Source organism: Vanessa atalanta, chromosome 26, assembly GCF_905147765.1.
Source record: "Vanessa atalanta chromosome 26, ilVanAtal1.2, whole genome shotgun sequence".
NCBI lineage: Eukaryota > Metazoa > Arthropoda > Insecta > Lepidoptera > Nymphalidae > Vanessa > Vanessa atalanta.
Window position 1 is genome coordinate 6,342,983 of NC_061896.1, and position 17,791 is coordinate 6,360,773.

General features: G+C 32.1%; 1 protein-coding gene across 1 annotated transcript in view; it reads right to left on the reverse strand.

The window, feature by feature from the left end:
- Positions 1 to 13,221: 13,221 nt before the first annotated feature.
- Positions 13,222 to 17,791, reverse strand: part of LOC125074051 (homeobox protein OTX1) — a 55,560-nt gene continuing 50,990 nt past the window's right edge. The window contains exons 4-5 of the mRNA XM_047685272.1: positions 15,306 to 16,076; positions 13,222 to 15,148 (exon numbers count right to left, since the gene is read on the reverse strand). Of these exons, the coding sequence (XP_047541228.1) occupies positions 14,858 to 15,148; positions 15,306 to 16,076 (1,062 nt within the window). The 3' untranslated portion in view covers positions 13,222 to 14,857. The remainder of the gene's footprint in view (positions 15,149 to 15,305; positions 16,077 to 17,791) is intronic.

Consider the following 17,791-nt stretch of genomic DNA (forward strand, 5'->3'; position numbering starts at 1 on the left):
TTGCTAGTTCAAATACGGGCGACCATCACTATTTTTTAAATGTATTTGTGTTTATTATTCATCGATATAAATTTAAACTAATTTTAATTTATTCAAATTAATTTTGTAATTAAATAAAGAACTAATTATAATAATATAAAAATAATAACACATTAATAAATTTATGACATTTTAAAAATATTTTTGTTAAATGGGTTATTTAAATATATTATTATCTGTCTTAACTGGTTCTAAAGTTTCGTCCTTTGTGTCGAAATTGTTTAAAAAAAACAATGTTCCAAGGACTTACAGTCTCGTATGAATTATTTTTATCTACTAATAGCTATTTTAATTTTTTTTAAATATTAGTCTAAAATTAGACCGACATTCCAGGTCTCCTATTACATTTTTTTAAATGAAATAAGATGCAATAAGAGCGCGCGTTTAAAAGGATTATACCATCGGCCATGACACTCGAGAGCTTAAAAAAAAGCAAAATAATAATTGTTGTCGGATTAGCTGCCAGTGTCAAAGTGTTAAATATCGAACGGCGTCTAAGACGTCTCGAAAACCTTCGCCATCTTAATTTAACTAGTGTTGTCGCGTATCCTTACTCGATTAATTTCGATAAATTGCATTTAAATCTAAATTAATCGCAAGATGCAACAACACATAATTAAAAATAAATAAAGGTAAAAAATAATACATTTTTAAAAACAAGCTTATGCATACAAATTTTCCTGTGTATGTCATCCATGAGGAGTTAGGTATTACTTAGTCTGGAGCAAATCTAAGGTGTAGAATCGGTCACTATATTTTTTAAAAAATTGGTGTCATGGTAACTGACCCTAAAATGTAAAGTTTCAGTTCCGTAGGATAAGGGGAAGTTGTTTTTAATTGAGCTTAGAACATATTTCATAAGCAAACTTAGAAACAAATTTAATGGTTGTTAGGACAGACAGTTAAATAAGTGCTCGCGAAAAGTTTACTATTTCTACACGAAATATGTTGGTTATAATTTACTGTAATTTTTGTTTGTTGATACTGGTCAATAAACGTTCAACTTAAAATAATATGTTAACTAAATTAATTAAAATAAAAAAAAGGTACAATAAAATTATGTATATATTTATGGCTGTAAATGGAACAAGTCGACAAACAAACATAAGTTTCTACTACGCATCGATACAGATAAAAAATATATATTTGACAGGTGTGTCGTATTTCGGTTGGGATTTGACATTTCGATTTTCGGTTTCTGGACGACGGGGTCGGACTTAGCGTGTGATTCTGTTTTTCAACAAAAACATTGATTAAACTTTTTTTTTTGTACTATGAGTTTGCTTTGAACCCTGACAACATTAGTCAACAGAAATAAATAGAGAAAATATATTAAAATATTTCATTTTGTAATGTAAAACATAGCTTTATTTTAAAGTAGGTAGTAGTAGTAGTGTTACAATAGTATACTGAAAATAAAATGGAATTATTAAAATAAATCTTGTCTATTATTTTTTTTTAATATATTTTATTCTTCGACCGATATTCTCTATAAAAACGACAGTCGTGAAAAATTAAAAAAAAAGGAAACATAATAAACGTAAGAGCCCAATTGAATCAAGTTTTTTTTTTCATTTGTTTCAAGACACCGCCCACTTACAGCCTAATAACACTGTCACTGTAAAAATAGTTAACAGATCACCTACTCGCATCTAAGGTAATAAAAATCCTTCTTATACCAGTATTTCCATCACGTGGGGGAAGCGCGTAACGCGTTTTTCCAGCGAGAAAAAAAAAATGGGCGTGCGTGCGTGTCCTTGCTAATCATACAATGCAAACTTTGTAAAAAAAAGAATAAGTATATGTAATAGAGTGTAATACTAAATCAAGGTTTTTTTTTAAATAAAAGAAAAAGTGACGCGAGAGTGATACCGTTATATTTCATAAATGTAGAAAGAAAGAAGTCGGTTGATTATTTATATACACAGGGTTATTGCTAATTTATGGAGAGCTAAGAAAACGGTTTTTCTTTTAAAATAAGCTGCAGGACAGTTTTCATAACGATTTTTTTTGGTATAGATAATTATCGTATTAATATTGACAATTAACCAATGCTTAATCGATTTTATATATCAGAAGAAAAAAATAGATTTAAACTGATACTTTTTTAAATTATGAAATTGCATTTTTGACTTATTCGAAAAAAAGCTAAAAAACGTGATAACTCTGACTCGTGATAATTATCGCAAATAGTCACCCCTACTACCTCCTAACGGGAATAAGTCGAATTACCAATAACCCTCTATAGATAAGGAACATCTCATACATCTTAAACGGTTCAGTTCAGTTCAATCTGTGTTCTGTGTTTTTTTTTTAAATTTTAGCTTTTATGTTCTATGTTACCCATTGACATTTGACAATGACCGTTTGTTGCTCTATTATTTTTATTCTCTCTTGGATGAGGCAAAGGCATTTAACCATACAGTATGTCAATTAACCATATTATTGTTTCATATGTCGCTTTTCATTACCTTTCAATAGAAAATGTCTACGTTAATAATTGGACCACGTAAAGTAATTTGTAAAAAATAAATAATGTTTTTACATATTTTAGACTTTTCTTTTAACTTTTTCTACAACAATAGCAACAATTGCGGTCAAACGCAAAACAAAATTGCGCACGACCGCAACTGTTCCTAACTCAAATAAATACCTTTTTTTGTATCTTAGTCTCATAATATAAGTACATATAATATAAATATAAGACCTTATTCTGTGTGAGGGATGGGTAATTAAGTATTTAATAAAATAAATCATAATATGGTTGTCATCGGTTTTGAGATAGCATTTGTAAAAGTATAATTAAGTATGTAACATATGTTATAATTTGAATATCTGAATTTAAGTGAAAAACGCGCTGGTCGCCGCATCCTGGCTGCGTCACCTAAAACTGTAAATTCGATCCCAGTGTATATTCTATGGTGGTAGGGCTTTGTGCAAGACCATCTGGGTAGGTACCACTCACTCATCAGTTTTTCTGCCGCCAAACAGCAATACTTAAGATTTCTATGTTCCGGTTTGAAGGATAAGTGAGCCAGTATAACTGCACAAGGGATATAACATCTTAGCTCCCAGGTTACAATTGTTACTATTTCTTACAGCGCTATTGTCTATGGGCGGTGTTACCATTTACCATCACGTGGCGCATTTGTCAGTCCACCATACTTAAAGAAAATCTACATAAACTTTACTGTGATATTTGTAATAATATCAAAAAATTAAACAGGAATTTCATTAGAACAAAGTAATTTTTTGTTCATTCGTTCTATTTGTATTTCATAAGGCATATAGACACATAGAAACGTATACTGAAACCTTAGGAATGACATTGAGATATCCCATGCCGCTTCATAGACTGAATTACATTAGATTACTAGAATTGTGTAGTCTAGGCAAAACAGAGGTATTAAGAAGATTATGCTACCTTCACTTTGACGCGTAATCGCTACGAATAGTTTCGCTGGGAATAATCGAATATATATTTTTATTCAAGTAACAGAAACTCAAATAGTCAATAAAACCAGACATATATTAGTAAATAAAAAACATAAATATAGACGTCACCACAAATGAATTAATCTCCCAGTATTTTATTAATAATACTCTATTTTTATGTCACTTATTTTCACCAAAGTATTGAGGTTAGCGAAACAAACAAAAAATACATTCATTTTAATTTATTAAAATGAAATTATCGTTCAAAGTGTTAAGTCGTAAAAAGTAATTTAACTAAATCGAATAGGCCAGACGGTATGAATCGCCATTTTAATTATGTTAGAGGTGGCAAACTAGCAGGAGGCTCATCTGATGTAAAGTGACTACCACCGCCCATGGACATCTGCCACACCGGGGGGCTTGCAGGTGCGCTGCTGGCCTTTCAGGAAGAAGTACGCTTTTTTCTTGAAGGTTCCCAAGTCGTATCGGTGAAAGCTGGTTCCACAGAGTGGTTGTGCGAGGCAGAAAATGTAGATGTATGTTAAACTTCATGTTATAGAATCTCCGATACGGGGTTTCCTAATGCAGAACGTCGAGCACGAAACGTAAGTTATTATGACTGAATGATTAACTTAATCAAGTTATAACCTAATAGATAGATGAGCTGAGATGATCTGGTCGTTAGTACATTTTAATTATAACCTAACCGAATTACATAGTTGGTAAAAATTCGGACAATAAGTACTGAGTTTTAAGTATGTACCCAATGTGAAGTGTCGTATGAAGTTTTGTCACTTGAGTACCAAAGAATCCAAGAAATGAAGTTGCTGGTTCTGCATCATTTACAGCTGTTACTTTTTTTTAATATAAATGATTCAACCAGTTTTTGGTTTCTCAGGAAAAACGCTCTGACGCATTTCTCCTACGTGAAGTGTGAGTCCAAATACACCCTGTATTTGGACTCACTGGTGCTGAGAACGCCTGGTGCGCCTTAACTTAACGGAATACTCAATAAAAAACCAGAGGTATCGGCTCCGTCTCTTCAGGGGGGTATCCCGGGATCGTATGCGCTTGCTACCGTAAAGTTTGTCCCACCTGATACCGTAGCTGATACATGCAGACATACGTGACTTTGGGACGTAATGTTATGATATAGTAGTTCTATTTTACGGCAATCCAATGTGAAATTAAAGAAGCACATAACTAAGAAATAAAATAAAAAAATAAAATCTTATCAAACAACTCCCGGTCACAAATAAAACGCACACTCACGCACAAAAACTAACAAACATGTCTTAAAATTCCTAAATATCTTGTCCACAAACAATGCTATTATTCTTATAAAAATAAAATAGTCATCCATTGGTACGAATTAAAAAAAAAGTACACCATAGACACCGCGGCGCGTTGGTTCGATTTGAAAGTAGAGCACGGGTAGGGTTGCTAGTTGTGTGGACGAAAAAATATATTTAATTAATTATAAAAATATGTGTGATATTATATCCACTCAAATTGTAAGCTGTCGAAAATGTATGGACAGATCATTTAATATAAAATAAATATTATAGTAATATATATATGTAATATATATATTGGACAACATCACATACATTAATCTGATTCTAATGTAAGTAGCTAAAGCACTTGTGTTATGGAAAATCAGCAGTAACGACGGTACAACATACACCCTGATCCAAGACAACATAGAAAACTAATGAACTTTTTCTACATCGACTCGGCTGGGAATCGAACTCGGGACCTCGGAGTGGTGTATCCATGAAAACCGGTGTACATACTACTCGACCACGGAGGTCGTCATAGTATCCATTTTTTTTTATTTATCGATCTTCAAAACCATATCTTCACAAAAAGTAAGTAAAAGCTAGAAACAACGTGTTGTAAAGTGTATCACAACGCTATACTCCTGTATTTATATATAAATCTTTAAAATCATAAAAAATACATGAACTAATACAAAACAGAAATATTTTAGGTTAGATTTAAATGTTTGTGATATATTTTTGCTTACAGTTCATTGATACGTGACTAAGTATTAGGTAAGTTAAGAAAATTTAGTTTTCAAGTTGGTACACTTACAAACAATTTTGAATCGTTATTTGATAATACATGAAGCTAAATATAAAGACATCTTCTTTGTAAATAAGCTAGGTGCTCTGGCAAATACGCCAACTGATACCGATCTGATGGTAAGTGGTGACCTCCACTGTGGCATTGGCGTCGTAAGAAATATTAACCATTGTCCGAACTTGGACACTGAGATGTTGTGTTCCTTGTGCCTGTAGTTACACTGACTCACCCTTCAAACCGAACACAACCACTTGAAGTAATTTTCCTTGCGTATGACCGTAGAGTCTATTATCATATGTGGGTGGTACCAAACCAGACGAGCTTGCACAAAACCATTTAACTTATCAAGTAAACATAAAATGTCAAAATATAATTTTAATTAAAATTTAATTTAATAGAAATCTATAATTTAGAGCAAATTTTATTATGTTAAATTTTATAATCCGATAATTCCGATAACATTCCATTACTTTGTCATTGATATGATTGAAACTCATTAATTAATCATTTTATATCTCAATGATAGAGGTAGCCCTGACCATAGACACGGATGTGACACGTCACAAAAAAGCGCGCACAAAATATTTTGATATTTGACAACTGTCAGAGTGGATTTGATCAATATCTATTTATTTATTTAAATGCTTAAGTTACTGATGCACGTTGTCTCGTGGTGGCCATTGTTTAGGACGGTATGACGTTTGATGGTATTTCCCTTTGGGAGGGATAGGGGTCATCTTAAAGGAGCGATAAAATATATTAACTATCGAATTATTATCGACTTTATAAATTTGTATTGTCAATGACAATAAGTTTATAAATAATATTTTATCCCTGCTTTAAGATGACCCCTATCCCTCCCAAAGGGAATCAATTTATCACAAATAACGTAGTAATATATAAGTGTTTATAAAAATACTTATAGCTTTTAATAAACATATACAATAAAAATAAAAATAGCCTTTATTTTTACAAATAACTTCTACTTGAGTACTTATCCTAGGTTACAATAATGTTTAGTAAAATGATATATTCGATTTGTATGTATAAATAAATATAAACAAATGTTATAGGATGTTTGTAGCAGTCGCCTCTGCGGCGTAGGCCTCTCCTAAGGCCTTTCCATACATCTCTTTACCCAATGAGATCCACATATCTGTGTGAAAATATCTCACCATCTTTTATTTGGTCTTCCCTTTTTTCTTTTCCTCTATCGTGGTAACCATTAATATGTTATGGTCTCATTATGAAGAGCTCCAGCCGTAGATTACTAAATTGCTCTCCTCAAACTCCAAATCTTCTCCTCAAAGGGAGAGGAGGCCTTATCCCAGCAGTGCAGGCATATACAGGCTGCTAATGTAATTTAAAAATACATAGCTTATATCCTCATCTAACTTAAGACTTAACCTGCCCTTGATCCCAGTTTTTAATGTGGCAATTTTCAATATTGTAGTATGACGTAACTGTTGTACGGATAGTTTGTGAGCAAAGTCGTAAATTAGAATAATTATTCTCCGGCGTACCGATAAATCTCCTGCCTACGTGACTTTGGTGAAATACCTAAGCCTACTCGGTAATTGTAAAAGCAATGTTAAAAAAAAAACTAAATATATAACTATGTAATAAGTTAGGCCAAGAAACACATCGTGATTATATAAGTTGATTAGTTATTATTATTATCAGAATTTGAATATGGAAAAGTTTTATACTGGTCTCTAGCGTTAAGTTTAGATAATAGACTATTATATCATCCTACAGGCAAAGGTATTCGATCATACAGCTTAATTTTATTTTTAAATATATTATATAAGTATTATGCAATTAATTTATATAAAAAATGTAACTGTTAATACCTATTCCTGCACGATCGGACAATTCACGTTGCAACGAGGCTAAGGCTATATCACATTAACAGATCTCATTAAAGACATTTAAAAATAGTGCTGTGCATCGCTATCGATACTGTGTATACAGCGTGATGCACAAAAAGGTTTTGTTTTTTAATTTACGCTTAGATCATAAATAAGTGTACACTAAATAGGTATATAGTTATTGTTCTTTTTGGAATAATCCTTAGTAGATAAAATAAATGAAATTTACAATAAAGACTGTAGTAGCTACTTAGATAACAAAGTTTAAGCTTACCGATATAATGTTCGAATATAAATTTTAAAAACATAGTTGTTCGAAATTTGAATTTTTAAATTAATGTAATATTTTAAATTTTTACTGGTTTAAGCACCCCATACACGCACCGTCGACGTCGGTGGCGTCATAAGGCTTCCTCACTTCGCGGCTTCGTCTACTATCGATCGAGGTCGCAGGTTCGAGGCTCGACAATTTTGTCTATCCTTAACTTAATTAGCCGGCTTTTGTTTTATGTTTAATGCACTTGATGGTTACATTTAATTAGAAGAAAATATTTTCGATTAAATAGTTTAAAATCAAAGGTATAAGAATTAAAAAAAAAAATAGCGTAACCTACTGGAAAATAATATAATAATACTTTATCTGTGTATGTTTTATAGATATAAATTTAAATGTCAATTTTTTTTCTGTCTATTTTGACGAGCAGAAAATTCATTATTAAAGTTATAAAAGATATGAGAATTATATATCAAAAATACTTCGATAGAATCGGCATAGACAAGCATTGTTTAACGAAACTCAAAGTATAATGTCTCATACCACAAATCATCCAATTCTATAATAAAATAACCAATACCTAATACATTTGAATCTTATGCTTAAATAAAGTATTATTATAAGTGCGTATTACATAATGCGATATTATAAAAATGATAAAAAGTAATCATTCATTCATTTAATGCCGGATATGTTAGACACTAGTGATTTTTGGGCTCGCCTTCCCGGTATGTACTTAAATTTCGAATAAGTGCTCGTAATAATTAATCTTATTAAATGTCTTGTGCATTATTAAATGCTTCTTAGTTTTATTTTAAAAAATTAACTTTAAATTTAATAAACAAAAACCGTCAATTGTAAGTCGGATTCGCGCACGAGGGGATCCGTATCATTAGCTACAAAACGGCAAAAAAACTATGTCTGCTATATGGGAGTCCCATTTAAATGTTTATTTTAATCTGTTTTTAGTATTTTTTGTTATAGCTGCCACAGAAATACATCATCTGTTAAAAATTCAAGTGTTTAACTAAAACGGTTCATTAGATACAACCTATACAGACGGAGAGACAGCGGAGTCTTAGTAACGTACCCAAAGGGTAAAACAGGACTTTAAATAGGGGTAAAAATTCGATACAAATTAAAAGTCATACAAATTATTTTGATTCGATGATAATAATGCCTTGTTACACCACAATGGTTGAAATACGTGATTTTTTAACTAAGACAGCTACTTCAAGCTCGGGCAAGTACTTATAATTGAGTTTTCATTACTCCATTTACGTTTATTCATCTTGCCAGCATGTGTTGGATGATCCTACCACTTAAAAAGGAGGCAAATTTTCCCAGCAGTGGGATATTTACGGGCAGTTTCTTGTGTACTTTCCTTTAATAATAATGTAACCTGCAAATATTATGTTTTTTTTTATGTAGTTATAACGGAAAAGGCGTTTGTCTTCCATTTCAACTGATGGAAAGTGTGGATGAAGACGAAGGTGATCACACGACACGCCCAAAAGAAACCTGTTCATTCTACTCTTAAAGGCTCCAGAGTTCAACTTATCAGGTAAAATAGGTAGGTCGTTCCAAATCTTGGTGACTGTCACCAAAAACGAACTGTTAAATCGTTTAGTACGTTCGTTATCATTCGAACTTGGTTCAATTAATGTAGTTCTGTGAAACGACGATTCAAAAGTGCTTGTAAAAATATATTTTGATTTTTTTTATTGAAACTAGGATATTTCCATTGAAAAGGTGTTGACATAAGTAACATATTCTTTTAATTATTATCTTAATGAAGCAAAGCATCGCACAAATCTTAAACTACAAGTCCAATTTCACAAATGTACAATGCTTATGATGAATATCAAAACAGTGTCGATCTAAATGTTACGTCCATTGCGTCCATGAAAAAGATCGTACTTGGTTGCAAAAATGATGTCTAAGTTGATACATCCTTATATTTTTATTATATGGTTTTTTTTTTTAACTTTTATTTTCTTTTAATTCACATTTATTTAAATAGTTTTCAAATTAGGTTAAGATGTTGATTGTTTTCTTTTTGTGCATGTTGTTCTTCTTTAAGTGACACTTAGTTACTTACAATATAATTTTACTTTGTTATATTATATTATTATAATCAGTGTACACATTGTTGAAGAACCAAATAGAATAAAATAAAATAGATAAATAAATTATTGGAACGTACAACGTACGTATTGTGTACAATAAAGCTACGTGTTCGTGTACACACTCAAAAGATCTGTTAATGTTTACAAGTATAATTATTGGATTATTAATTATAGGATTGATATTGTTTTCATATATAGTAACTGAATTAATAGGTTTTTTTATAGACTCGACACTGACTCCAAAAGTAGATACATTATATAGTGTTTTATAGTAATACTAGCTGAACAAACCCCGTTTTAACCCCTCTCCACCTCCCCTCTGGAGTCTCCTAAAATCCGGATGTCCTTAGCGGATGTCTACACCCTATAAAGAACCTACCTGTCAAACAAGTTTGTAGGTGTTATAGTATCTGGGATTTCGTGATTAATCTTTGTGTGATATGTCGCTTTTATACGTGTATAAGATTGCACCTTTGATCTAGTAAACCTATTCATTCACGAAGCCGCGCTTCTCGACCATTAATAATAATATAATCTTCCTGTAACATCTTGACATCGTTTTTAATAAATTAAATTGTAAATAAATATTAAATTGTAATTTAATAATCTACTTATTGTCGCCCTCGGCTTTGCTCGCGTTTTAGATCGCGTGCTAACGACCAACCCGTCTCTTGCTAAACATAGCCTATACTTGAGGTTCATGTTTGCTTCACATCAAATTTCATCAAATTCGGTTCAGTAGATTGGTCGTGACAGAGCAACAGACAGACCGAAGTACTTTCACATTTATAACATTATAGAAATAATATAGATTCTCTCCCTGTTTTAAAAGCGATACTTACAATCAAAGCGTCAATAATTTTAGTATGAGCTCTGCTAGTTACTGATTCACTGCTACGGGTCTATATGTATTTATTTTATATCTATAAATTACACTGCCGGAGTTCATACATTATATTAGTAAATATATTCATGTCTTACCGCCTGATGAATCAATACCTTGTAGCTAATATATAAAAAAAAAAAAAAAAACTGGTGAAGTCGTCTGTGTTTTGGCGCGAAGTTTTGACGCTTCGGATATACTATTTCAAATCATAGAAAATTTTACGTTCTCGGTGGTTTTTGTTATTTATTATTATTTATTTAAAGTAGATAATGTGATTAGTGTATTCTTTTTAATAAGTTATTTTCACTCTTGGTCAGTAGACACGTATATATTAACAAATTGAGATGTGAGTTCAAAACGCCAAACTGAAAACATTTTATTTTCATTGTAATGGCATATAACCGCTTATAGACATTGATGCTGTAACAAATATTAACCAGAAATATTATCCTTAAATCACCACCATGAAAGATTCATTCTATGTTTGTCTTTATCGTCATTTATTGACTTATGAGACGTTTAAACAGCAATTTTTATCGATTGACTGCTAGAAAATGCGGAGATTCTTCTAAAATGTCACTTATAAAGTGTCTAGAGTTTATTATTACTTAAAAAAATGAGAATGTAACGTAAGAACCATGCGTTGACTCATGATACGTAAAAAATCAATACAATGTTGACACACTAGATAAAAACCCGGCTTCGCTCGGGTAAAATAAATAAAACAAATATAAATATACTAACTACCACTGCGCGAAATAATTATTTGGAACACACTTTCTGAACGCCCCTTGAACTGTCATGTCATTGAATTTTATGGTTTTAGTATCGAAATATCACGATTATACGATTTTTGCGGATATATGTTATCGACTAAAATTCATTATTCTTTAAAGATCTATAATTGTGATATAATATAATAGGTTTCAATCAAGCCTATTGTAGACCTGCACGAAATTATTAATATAGATTATGCAACGTCACTGAACTGTTATGTCTTGATTAGATAAGATTTAATTTGGACACAGTACCAATAAAAAGACACAGCGTTCAGAAATTCTCAAATCAGATTTGGGTGTAAAGAAATGCACGTACGTAAAACCTTTGGTCCTGTGCCTAATCTCATTCTATTCGTATCTGATTGCCGTTCCACAGGACAATGAGAGCAAGGGAAAAGAGAATTTGTTGCACCATTAATATCTCCTGCATAACTTGGCTAGTACTTACGAACGTTCAGGTGAACTGCTCCATATTGCCATAAATCTTTACTTTTGAATGAATTTGTCTTGTCTTGAGTAAAATTGCCGTTAATAATTAGGTAGGTACAAAACATGCTTTATATTAATAGAAGGAGCCATGGAATAGATCAAGTTTAAGTTATTTATGAATCCTATCACATATAAACAGCAATACTTATGGTGTTTTTAAGGGGGTTTCGGGTTCACTGGTGATGTAAGGAATGGTTAACATTTCTTAAAGCTCCAATATCTATGGGTGGTGCTTACTGGTCTAATGGACAATGTTTTCTATCAGCTGGCCCATTTTACCGACCTACCTATGTAAGAAAAAAATACTTACTAATAAACCAGTGTATCTAACAGAATGAATTTTACAGAATTTTTCACAGGAATTCCTAATGGAACCGTAAGTGGAAAGGATTTTTCAAAATTTATCATTTCTGAAAGTTTACGTTAATGAGTTAAAGACGAATTGAAATTTCAAGAGTGTGATGAGTGAGGGATGAAATTTTACATGAAATTTCGTCATTTTAAGTTACAATAATGGAAGTCGTTGTTTAGGTATACTAATGTTGGTTGGAGTTTACTTATAACTTAAATAGAAATAAGTAGGTACTATTTTATTTTATTTTTCATGCTAAGTCAAAAAACGTGAACCCAAAAGATACAGTTAATTGAGAGTTTAAGTCAAAATTTGAGCAATTTGGCTAAACATTCGATATAACTTAGTTTGCTAAAGTACATACTTAAAATTAAAAAAGAACTTCCAAGAAGTTTAGATTTATTTCTAAGCTATCAAAGGCTTAAAGAGGAGTTCTAAGTAATGTAATGGATAATATTTTTCATAAAAAGTTTACTTTTTTTTGGGCCAGATTCGCAGGTTGAGGTAAGACGTTATAATGATTTAAATAAAAAGAAAGGGAAAAAATTCAAATCTAAGTTTTATCAGAAAAATTGTAAACTGCCTTTTTTATTTATATTCGAAATATTAGTACTTTTTTATTTAAAAAAAAAATACTGTCAAATCTTAACTGTAGTCCAAAATCTATTTTTCGTAAGAAAAAGATTACTATAAAAATGAATAAATATGATTATTGAGTTTTGAGTTATTATTAAGTGAGTATGAAATAAAATGTTAAGTTTATTTTTTTTAAAGTATCAATACTATTTGTATTTCGCTTTGAAATAAATAAAGATTAATATAATAAAATAAAACACAAAAATGTATTTTATATGCATATATTCGGATTCAATAATTCAATAGCTATCAATTAATAATTATTACAACTTAACTTAAAAAAAAATACACTGACTGTTCGCCGAACACGGAATTCGCGTACTTACTAACTTAGCTATGTCCAAGCATAAAATGTACTATAAGTTACGAATTTCATTACATCACCTACGATTTCGAAAATAAAAATCAACCTTACCACCTTCGAAATAAGTCTTTCTTTTATATAAACGCGAAAATAGTACCGGTCGCAAAAAGAACGCACAATTTTTATGTTATTCTAACAGTTTTTATAGAGCAACATATATTTGAATTTAGAATTGCCGTATTTTTTTTTAATGTCCGTTTTTTATGCAACCAGACTTACATGACGTGTTTGTTATTTTAAAACATACATTGTTTAAATCTAGTAATCTCTTTGTAATTTCATTGTTAAAAAGAATTTATAGATTTAAAAAAAAAAAATTAAGACAATCCAATAAATTAAACGATTGCGTCTAAGAATTTGTTATCCCAAATTCTTTATTTAAAAACAATAATTAGTCTATTATAAATTATTTTTACATTATCTGTACAAGTTATTTGCACTAATTGATGTTTCATTTTTACAATCAGAGTGCAAACAATTTTAAAAATTAGGGAGAAATGTATCATAGCTTCGTACTGTATTGGAGCTCTGTAAAGGTTGGCAATACCAAAAAAAAAAAATTACCACTGGTAACACTGGGATACAAATTCTCTTAAAGGAGGTTTTAGTAAGCTCCAAGGAGTACTTCTATGAACCACTAATCAATTTAACACTTAAAATTTATGACCTACACAATTTATTCCACATATACAATAGTAGCACGCACATTTACAAATTTCATTTAAAAATAAAAACTCTTACACAATACTTTATAATATATACAATAATAATAAATTTACGCGAATTCACCAAGCGTCGTCATAATCTAAAATTATTAATTTTTAAATACAATAAGTGATATGACTCAAGGGAATGTACAAGCGAAAAAAAATTGCAGGTTTTTTTTTATATGGCAACTTTAAGCCGACATTAAGGTAATTAGGCCTCGTTATGAAATTTCGTTGAAAATCGTTAAGAACGGTTTCACAAATTAAAGTCTTATGGGCGTATTTGTAAATTAGGAAATGGGCAAATCGTAAAATCATACTTTAGAAAAAAGTTTTTAACGTTGTTAAGCTTAACGCTTTTAGTCCTTTGCAATTGTGATAAAAGTATATTTTTTTAGGTATCATAATATTGACTTTGTTTATTTGGCATCAGAATGATTTTAGGTTTTGCCCACATATTCTAAGTTCACAAAGTAGACTAAACTCTCAACTTCATTGAGGCGATTTATCCAAACAAGGCTTTGCTTCGGAGAATTTATGTAACTCAAAGAAAACCATTGTTGATATGTACTTACGACGCATTTTTAACAACTATCAAATTTTCATACAGTTCGGAACCAGACGGATGTCATAAAGAATGAATGATAATATGAATAATTTGACAGCTGCCAAAATTACGCTTACCGAATGCTGACCGTGACCATAGACAATTATTTAACGTACAGAAGCAAACTGGTGTCTGGATAAATCGCCTAGTAACTTAAATAATAGGAAGTATTTACAATAACCTAGGAAAAGACTAGAAACACTACACCATATTTATACCGTACTTCTCTGGCGCGAAATAGCTGTTGCCAGAGTTAGAAAAGTTCGTGATTTGGGACGCTTGGAGCATGCTTAAGTGGGGCGAGTTCTGCGGCTGGTTCTCGGGGGACTCGGGGCCCGACGACAGAATGTTGTGGTGGGAGGGCCAGGCGGCGGGAGGAGAAGGGTTGCCGAATGACACTTGGTTGTAGAGCTGGTTGCCGTTGGCCGTTAGGTTGTGTGAGTGATGGGTGCCGTGAGACTGGTTCACGCTCGAACCGTTGAAGTACTCCATCTGTGAATTAAGATCCATTTAGTATGCTTCTTTAAGGTTTAAATAAAGATAACAGTATAAATCAGTAAAGATTTAGCCAATATTTTTTTTAATTTATACATAATACTAATAATGATTTAAAAGCGTAGTTTTAAAAGTGGTTGAAATAAGTATTTACCTGACTAGGATAGTATGGCGAATTGTATGCGCTCTGCCCATATCCCTGATGGTGATGAGAGCTGGAATAACTCCTGATGTAGTCCGAGCTGCCTGGCCAGTGGAAACTGTTGTAGCTGTCCGGATGGTAAACATTCCCTGGGCCATTCAAACTTTGGGGAGTTATGGGAGGAGAAGGGGTCGTCATGATAGATGAATTGGACCCTAAAGGAGTTAAATTTCCTGTCAAACGAGAGCTGTACTGGTCTTTAACTAGATTACTGCCAAACGATTTCTCCGAATAGTCGACTTTGCTCGAATAGTCCAACCGTTTTGGACTATTATAAAGCTCCTGTTTTGGCGTCACTCCATAATTGTGGACGTTCGATAGAGCATCAGACGGTGATGACTCCTTGCTGATTCTGAGAGCGTCATTCGAATTATAGTGATGAGATATGGATAAGTTCTTGTTCAAAGGTGATGAATCGTAGTTGGAGGGGGCCGCTTCTTTCTTGCAAATAACATTTATTGGGGGACTTACTGATGTGGTTGGGGTCGGGAGGTTGGGGGAGGATGTGGCGATGCTGGACGTGTTTTGGGTTGAGGTGAGCGAGTTTGACGAGTTGGTAGACAATGATTTCGATGTCGTGATCTTCGATGATGTATTGGAACTTTTGATGGAGTTACTTGATGATATGCTTTTGGAGTTTGATGAGGTTTTGCTTGATATTTGGGAATTGGTCTGCTGTTGTAACTGTTGTCGACATTTTGCCCTGCGGTTCTTGAACCAGACCTGAGGAATAAATGTTTTGATTAAAGCAGAGCTATTAAAGCGGTTACAATTGTTTAATAATGTTTTGTTTGGTTAGACCTAAGAAGAATATCTAAAAAGTATCGCGCGTGGATCAATGGTCAGCTCGCATTCTGATGAGCGGTAGAACAGGTGGACGTATACATATATTTTAATAATTTAACAGCCTGTAAATTTCCCACTGCTGGACTAAGGCCTCCTCTCCCTTTGAGGAGAAGGTTTTGGAGCAAATTCCACCACGCTGCTCCAATGCGGGTTGGTGAAAACACATGTGGCAGCATTTCGTTGAAATTAGACAAATGTAGGTTTCCTCACGATGTTTTCCTTCACCGCTGAGCACGAGATGAATTTATAATTCAATTGTTTATAACACAAATTAAGCACATGAAAATTCTGTCGTTCTTGCCTGGGTTTGAACCTGCAATCACCGGTTAAGATGCACACATCCTAACCACTGGGCTATCTCGGCTTATTATATTATTATATATTAATCATTCCTTACACCGCCCATGCGCCATCAAGCTTGGGAGCTAAGATGTTATGTGCCTTGTGCCTGTATTTACACTAGCTCATTCACACACATGAATACGGAGCGCTGCTTTTGGCGGTAGAATATCTGATGAGAGGTTACTACCTACCTAGACTGGCTTTTACAAAGTCCTACCATCAAGTGAATTCAATTAAACCGACATATATACATCCTTATGTTTATACCACCTCATTGTTGTAATTTATAATGTTTTTAATTAATAAATAATATTTTATCATCTGTATTGTACTTAAATCTGCTATCATATACTCAATACAAAATCGTTATAAACTACGATTGTATCAAAGAAATAAATAAATGTTGTAAATAACGTTAATAATTTAATATGGATAATGCTTAAACATACAAGTAATAAAACTACTTGGCTCCTAGTTATGTATGTAAGTTATGACAGATGTAAAATCATTCAGTAGCCGACATTAGCGTCACCCACGGACTAATAACATTACATCGTTTATTCATAAGATTATCTTTTACCGTGCGAATTTAACACATTTGTAGGAGGTACTTAATGCCTTTATTTAGTTTTATGTGTAATGCATGTTATATTTGAGTAAAACAATTAATTTTTTTTTATAAAAGAATTGCCAGCACTAATTATATATGACAACCTTCGCCTATAGATTATTTTCTCAAAAAATAACTTTCATTCAATTTGTAAGTCTGTTTAATTATTTGTTTTACGTTTAGTTAAATAAATATGTATGACTATTAACAAGAATTTATAAAAAAAAAATAACAATAGAAGAATGCCTTTGACATAAAACATAGAATTCCCGCGTATAATTATAACACAAAATGGCGGCGCGCATCTGTTACGAATCGAAAGCATTCGTTTCATTCATTCTTTGCTCTTTTTCATAAAAGTTATTAACTCGTTTATTCACAATGGCGAGGGGTGGCGGTAATCCGTACCTCGTTTGTGTACGCACGGAAAATTTGCTACCGATTTTAGTTTTGTCTTTTATTCTAACTTCCTTTATGAATATGTGAAAGTTATATATTACATTTTATTGACAGTTTACTTGAATATATGGCATGTGGAATACACGCCAAACAAAAACATACGACTTCTTAAATGTGTTGCTTTTTTGTCTCATGTATTACAAACGATTGAGTCTGACTTTATAAGACGAAACATTCAATA